Source organism: Pinus tabuliformis, chromosome 7 (assembly GCF_031772625.1).
Source record: "Pinus tabuliformis cultivar Carrire ecotype Pingquan chromosome 7, CPIR1, whole genome shotgun sequence".
NCBI classification, from domain to species: domain Eukaryota; kingdom Viridiplantae; phylum Streptophyta; class Pinopsida; order Pinales; family Pinaceae; genus Pinus; species Pinus tabuliformis.
This window is the reverse complement of record NC_142293.1, coordinates 669345148-669352159: the sequence shown is the minus strand read 5'-3', so window position 1 is coordinate 669352159 and position 7012 is coordinate 669345148. Positions and strand designations below refer to the sequence as shown.

At 39.0% G+C, this 7012-nt stretch overlaps 1 protein-coding gene across 1 annotated transcript; it reads left to right on the top strand.

Moving 5' to 3' along the window:
* The first annotated feature begins 328 nt into the window (after positions 1 to 328).
* LOC149249233 (uncharacterized) lies at positions 329 to 1051 on the top strand. The gene has a single exon (XM_089452419.1). It carries the CDS (start codon positions 329 to 331, stop codon positions 1049 to 1051), a length of 723 nt encoding a protein of 240 aa, XP_089308545.1.
* The last annotated feature ends 5961 nt before the right edge of the window (positions 1052 to 7012 follow it).

Sequence of the window (7012 nt, the reverse complement as noted above, 5' to 3'; positions counted from 1 at the left end):
TATATGTTAGGGACGGAGAGCGCCGAAGCCGAAGACGAAGACGAATGATTAGGGTTAGGGTTTTGGAACAGGTGGCCTTTGGCGGACCTGCACCTGGTCAAGGTGCAGGGGAACCTGAATCCACCTGCAGAAGTTCAAACCAAGCCACGCCATGTTGATTGAAGGAAGAAACCCCAAAAATAGACAGGATTGACAAAAGAGATGACAGAACCAAGCGGGGCGGGAGGGCGGTCGAGAGATTCCCTCCTATAAGAATGTAGCAGCAGGAGAAACAAGCCGGAATGGATCGAGCGGCAGCTTAGGGAGACATAGCAAGGATATGCCGGTCATGGGGGCAATATGGCAAGCAAGGACGGGGAACAAATGTCTTCCCAGAGCAACAAAAAAACCCAGGTTTGTTATTCCTAACAATAGACTTGAGGAGTATAGAGGATATATGAAAGACCATGCTCTTATTTGTAAGTTTGTAGGCACATGGCCATCCGAGAAAGATCTGACTAAATGGATACAACAGAGATGGAAGCCCAAGGGACATATTGACCCTAAACTAGGCGCAAAAGGATTCTTCACGGTAATATTTGCAAACTTGGAAGATAAGGAGAGGATCTTTGAGGAGGGACCATACTTCTTCAATAATGTAGGCCTTTTTATGAGGCAATGGGAAGAATGCTATAATCCAGACAAAGAGAAAATGCTAGCAGCACCAATATGGGTTAGACTGTTTGGGCTTCCAATAGAGTTCTGGGATCCAGAGATTCTAGAGGGGATTGGGAATTCAATTAGGACCTTCGTCAAGGTGGCAGAAACTACCAAAAGAGGCAGATATACGTCATATGCCAGGATTTGTGTCTACATGCATATCACAGAACCGCTTCTGGATTATATTGAAGTGGAATACCATGATGATGTATGGCAACAACCAGTAGATTATGAACATATTCCATTTAGATGTAGACGGTGCCATGAATACGGCCATCTGTATAAATCTTGTCTGATGATTGCCAATGAAACACCAACAGATTTGGGGGTAAGAAAGGAGAATACTGAATAGGAGGGAAGGAAAAGCAGAGGAGACAATTAAGGGTTTATAGAAGTACTGAGGCGAAGAAAACCCCAAAGAGAAAAAAAATAAACAGAACCCACCCTCCCCAGAAGGCACTTAGAAAAGTCAGAACCATTTTGAAGTATTACAAGAAGAAGAAATGTAAGTGGAAGGTGAGGATGGTGAAGATGAAACAGTGGAGCATATAAACGAAAAGAAAGGAAAAAATAAGGTGCCAAACAATATGGAGATAGAAAAGGAGGGGGAGAAGACAGATCGACCTAAAGAATAGAACCAAATGGAGATAGACCCACAACAGGACAAAGAAGGAGAAGAAGAACATGTTATGAAGAGACTTCTGCAAGAACGATGGCATTTGGATGAAAGATTCATACCCAAAGACCAGAAACAACTATACACAGACATGTTCCAAAGATACAAGGAGAAACGAGGGACAATAATAACAAATAAGCCAATACAACTAGGGATGGAAGGAGGACAAAGCATAGAAGTAGGTACTATAGGGAAAGGAGGAAGGAAAAGAGGAAGAAGACCTATGAGCGAGACCATCCAAATGGTTGGACAGATGCTGGTAAAGTCAAGAACAGTGGTGCCATTGTCGGAGGTATTCCAATAACCCCTTAAATTATTGAAATGATCATCACAACCTGTAATGTTAGAGGGCTAAATAGTAAGGGGAAACAAGGATATATGAAAGAGACTCTCAAAAAGATAAACCAAATATCATGCTGGTTCAAGAAACAAAAATTAGAGAACAAAAACTAAAAGATGTTATCAGCAACTTCAAGCCACATTATGAGATAATTGGTCAAGATGCTATAGGTAGCATGGGAGGTGTGGCAATCCTCTGGAACCCAGAGGAGGTTCAATTTGAAGACTGGATCAGTATACCTCTAATTCTTTTAGGAAGATTCAGGAATATAGGATCCCAGGAATGGGTTCTTTTATCTAATGTATATGGTCCTCATATATCGGGCGAACATGGGAATTTCCTTTAGAACCTGGAAATTATACGTTCCATGTTTCCAGCCTCTCCATGGATTGTAGGAGGAGATTTCAATATGATCACATCCCTAAAGGAGAAAAGGGGAGGCCTCAGAAGAAAAGATGCAGATATGGAAGCCTTTGGAGATATAATAGTAGAACAAAGGTTGGTAGACATTCAGACAACAAATGGGATCTACACATGGAAAAATAGATTGGGAGGTAGACACCAAATCACCTCCAAAGTAGATAGATTTCTACTGTCAGAACAGATTATAAATCGGGACATTTTCATTGAAGCAATGATTCTACTGGGAATGGGATCAAACCACTGGCCGATTAAAATATAACTTGACATCAAAGCCAGCCCCAAGAAAAATCCCTTCAGGTTCGAAGCCTTCTGACTCAAGGATCAAAATTTTATGATGAAAGTAGAACAATGGTGGAAACAAAGTCAACAAAGGGGAAGAAAGAAGATGCAGATCTTCCAGCTAGAATTAAAGGAACTAAAAGAAAACATCAAAAAATGGAACAAAGAGGAATTTGGAAACATCTTTAAGGACCAACAACTTCTAGATTAGAAGATGAAGAAAATCCAACAAGAAATTATAATTGTAGATGGGAGTGAGGATCTAGCCAGAGAGTAAGGGATCCTGATAGGACAAATGGAAGAATGAAGGAAACAAGAAGAGATTATATGGAGACAAAAATCTAGAGTGAACTGGCTTCGAGAAGGGGAGAGGAATACAAAGTTCTTCCATCAGGCAATGATCCAGCGAAGACAAAGAAACAAAATCTTCTCCATAAAAGATGAAGAAGGACTACGAGTAACTGAGCAAGAGGAAATGGAACAAATTCTGGTAAATCACTTCAAATAACTCCTTACAGAATCTAATGTAGATCGAAGAGAAGTCACTGAGAGAATATGCAATGAGATTCAAAGTATGATTACACGGGATCAAAATCTAGCCCTCATGAGGGCAGCTACTCTGGAAGAGGCAGAAGAGATTGTGAAAGGGATGAAGAAGAATAAAGCCCCTGGACCAGACGGGTTTACAGTGGAATTGTACCAAGCAGGATGGAAATTTTTGGGCCAAGATATCCTGGATGTGGTAGAAGAATCAAGAAGAAATTAGAAGCTAAGTACAGGCTTAAACTCAACTCTCTTATCTCTTATTCCGAAAGATGCTAAGTCTGAAGAGCCCCAGGGCTTTAGACCCATTGCTCTGTGCAATGTTATACATAAAATTGTAGCTACGCTAATGGCTAAAAGACTTAAGCCTATTCTCTCTAGTATTATCTCCCCTGAACAAACAGGTTTTGTGGAAGGTCGCCAAATCCTGGATGGTCTTGTTGTATCTCAAGAAGTAGTGCATTATCTAAAAACAAAAAAGGAAGTAGGTATGATGATTAAATTTGATGATGTTTTGTTGGCTCAAATGGAAAGGAAGTTTTTGGGTCTTGGGAATGAGGCTCAGTTTTGCAGAGGTCTCAATGGGGCAAGGTAGGCAAGTGATTTGATACTTCAAATTGAATGAAATAGAAAAGGTATAGGTATCATGAGTTAGCTCAGTTGTTTGTGCTTCATCTACATAATGGCCAAACCACTCTAGCTAATGTGACATTCACCTTGACATCGGAGTCTATTTCTCTAGCAACCGGCATTCCTAATGTCAAAGAGCAGTGGAATAAAAGGCAGCAGATTGACAAGGAACATTATGAACCATACATCAAGCCCAGTTATTTGAGACAACTCAGTAGAGTTTTTCCCTTTCAATACTTGAAAGACTCATATGCTCCCTTGATGAAACTCATAATGAAATATTTCAGCTGTGAGGGTCGGTTTTCTTGCCTATATGCTTATCATATTAGATTGTTGATGCACTTTACCAGGGTGAGAATGATGAATCTCCCCTACTTCATGTGCCGAAATATTGAGAATATGACCACACTAGTACAACAAAAGTCTCCTCAACAGTAGTTTAACAGTATATACCATTTTGCACTCATCAAAATTATGGTCATGCATCAGCTTGGTTTGCAGGGCATCTCATGGGAGGATTTCATTTCTCATGAGTTCTTCACTGCTCCTCAAGTACCTCCAGAGACTTTTCATGAGACAGGTGGACCTTTTCATCAGTAGGCGGGTCATGAGACACAGACCTCTAGTGTGCTGGTATTTGCCACATATCAAAAGGGCACTAGACAGTTGTTTGCAGCAGCAAAGCGAGTATTATCTCGACGGGGTGGAAGGGGTCTCGCTTCCTTCATCAGCACAGTAGGTTCAGGACAAGGGAAAGAGGCCATTACATGATGAGGGGCCTTCAGGTGAGCAAGAGACCAACTTCATTCTCATTTAGGACGATGACACGGATTTGGGCCCACAAAGCTCAAAGCTCAAGGAAGTCATCCAAGAGCAACAAGCGGACATCAATGCTTTGTCCCTCAACTTGGAAAGAGCCGAGTGGATAATAAAGTACCTGGAACAAAGAAACAAGCAACTAGAGGATCAGCAAACCATAATGGAGCTTAGAAACATACGAGAAAACCGGCAAGCTACCAAACGGAGGAGAGTCAAGTTCACAACACTTGAGCAAGAAATCAATGCTGATCGTGAGTCTTGGTTGGAGAGGACTAATATCCACTTGGAGAGGATGTTGGAGAAAGCCATCAATGAGAAGAATATGTTGAGAAACATGGCATATCATTATTTGTCAAGGAATATGGTGTGCCAAGCTAGAATCAGGAGCTTGAAGGAAAAATTGAAGAAGAGATCGAGGAGGCAAAAAGCGCAAGATAAACATCAGATCTTGGTTGAGGCTTCCTTGGACCAACACAACACTTGATGGAGAGCACTTAGCCCAAATTTCAAAAAAATTTGGACACTTTTTGCATTTTTGAAATTTTTGGGCTAAAACACAGAATTTTCTGCCCAATGCACCACGCCACCTGGCGCTCGCTTTTGAGGGAGGCCTCCAAATGACAAAAACTCAACATCTTTGGATTTGTCTTGGAAAAATATGCATGCCTACCAACACCTCCTTTAATAAAAGCTATGTCACGATGGTGCTCATGCGAGCAAAGCTGAGTTCTCATACCACTGCTATAGGGAAGCTTTTCAGAGCTCCAAGGTTGCAAGCCATCGGCATAGTAAATGTCCATTTGATATCTCACAACATATTTGCTCCACTTTCTCCATCTGACTATAAAAATGGCTTCCTCCATGGTATGAGTATTGTAAGGATGCTTTGAGAAAAAAATATCAACCTTGTGAGTTATAAGGAGATTTTCCAAAATTAACAAAGGATCGACAACAAGTTGTAGCTTGGCATCCATCCAAATGCTGTAAACACAGTTTGGGAAAAGCATGTGGGGAAGATGCTTGGGTATGAGGCAATTCATTATAGATTCCTTATATGGCAACTCCCTGAGCAAAACAAAGTGCCGAATTCCAATTCTATGAGACTCATTAAGCTTGATCTCGTATCTGGAAAGAACCGTGAGAGTTGCATTGTCCATAAACATGAAGAAACAAACATTTTCTACTGTGATTTTCCTAAAATTCTTGGCTTGCTTAATCTTGTCATAGGCTCCAAATATAGTTGAAATTACCGCAACCCCCTTGCATTGTTCCATGGTCTTCCTGTCTTCTTCAGCCACAAGGAACCTTGGGGTAAGGTAACTGGCAAAACCACAAGGAAAATTAGTCCCTTCAGACTAATTGAAATACCTTTAGGGGTGATTTTAGGGGCGAATGTTCGCCCTTTGGCGAAATTAAGGGGTTTTAAATTTTTAGTGGGCGAATATTTTGTATCATAGTACATTTTTACAAATCACCTCAAATAGCCCACCTTATTTTAAGGGAGAGGGTAAAAAAGGTAAATTTAGCCCTTGAAATTAGGAGTTACAACCTTCCATTCGCCCATTTTCAAGAATATGTTTTATTTAAGTGAATCCATTCGCCCATTTTCAAGAATAGGTTTTATTTAAGTGAATCCTATGGGCCAAAGGCCCAAATACCATATTTATAAAAGAGGTATGGTAAATTAATAAAAATATAAATAAATGAGAGGTATGGTAAATAAATAAAGCATTTTTTATATTTACTCCATAAGTCACCTTATATACATGCAAGGGTGTAAACAAATAAAAATATAAGTAAAGTGGAGGTATGGTAAATAAATAAAACGTCTTTTTATACTTACTCAAAAAGTATGTTGAATAAATAAAAATATAAATAAACTAGATGCATGGTAAATAAATAAAACCTCTTTTTATATTTAGTCCATAACCCTCGTTCTATTTATGAAGGCTCAAGAAAGAGGTTTTATTTAAGTGAATCCTTTGGGCCAAATACCATATTTGTAAAAGAGGTATGGTAAATTAATAAAAATATAAATAAGCGAGAGGTATGGTAAACAAATAAAACATTTTTTTATATTTACTCCATAAGTCACCTTGTATTTATGAATGGTATGGTAAATTAATAAAAATATAAATAAACGAGAGGTATGGTAAACAAATAAAACATTTTTTTATATTTACTCCATAAGTCACCTTATATTTATACTATGGGACAAATACCATGGACTAGATTGTTATTAATACCATGCAAAAAAACATTATTAACCCTAATATTAGTATTAATAAAAATAAAAATAAAAATGGCACATGGTATCGACCCATGGTATTCACCAAAATGGCACATGGTATTGACCCATGGTATTCATGTGAGCATAGACTATTTAAAGGGGAAATTCTATCTTAGATCCATCTTAATTTTGAGTCTACCAAGTGCTCAGAGGGATAAATAGATTTCATCCCCCTAAGAGTGGTAGATGTGGAGTTAAGATGGATATAGGTTGGTTTTTATGATAATGAAGATATTAAATAGACTTAGGAAATTATATTGTAAAAACATCTTAAGGTGAATGGTTAACGCATAGACATTGGACAAGTATATTT

Coding starts and splice junctions, on each gene's coding strand:
- LOC149249233 (XM_089452419.1), top strand. CDS start 329: ATGGGGGCAATATGGCAAGCAAGGACGGGGAACAAATGTCTTCCCAGA.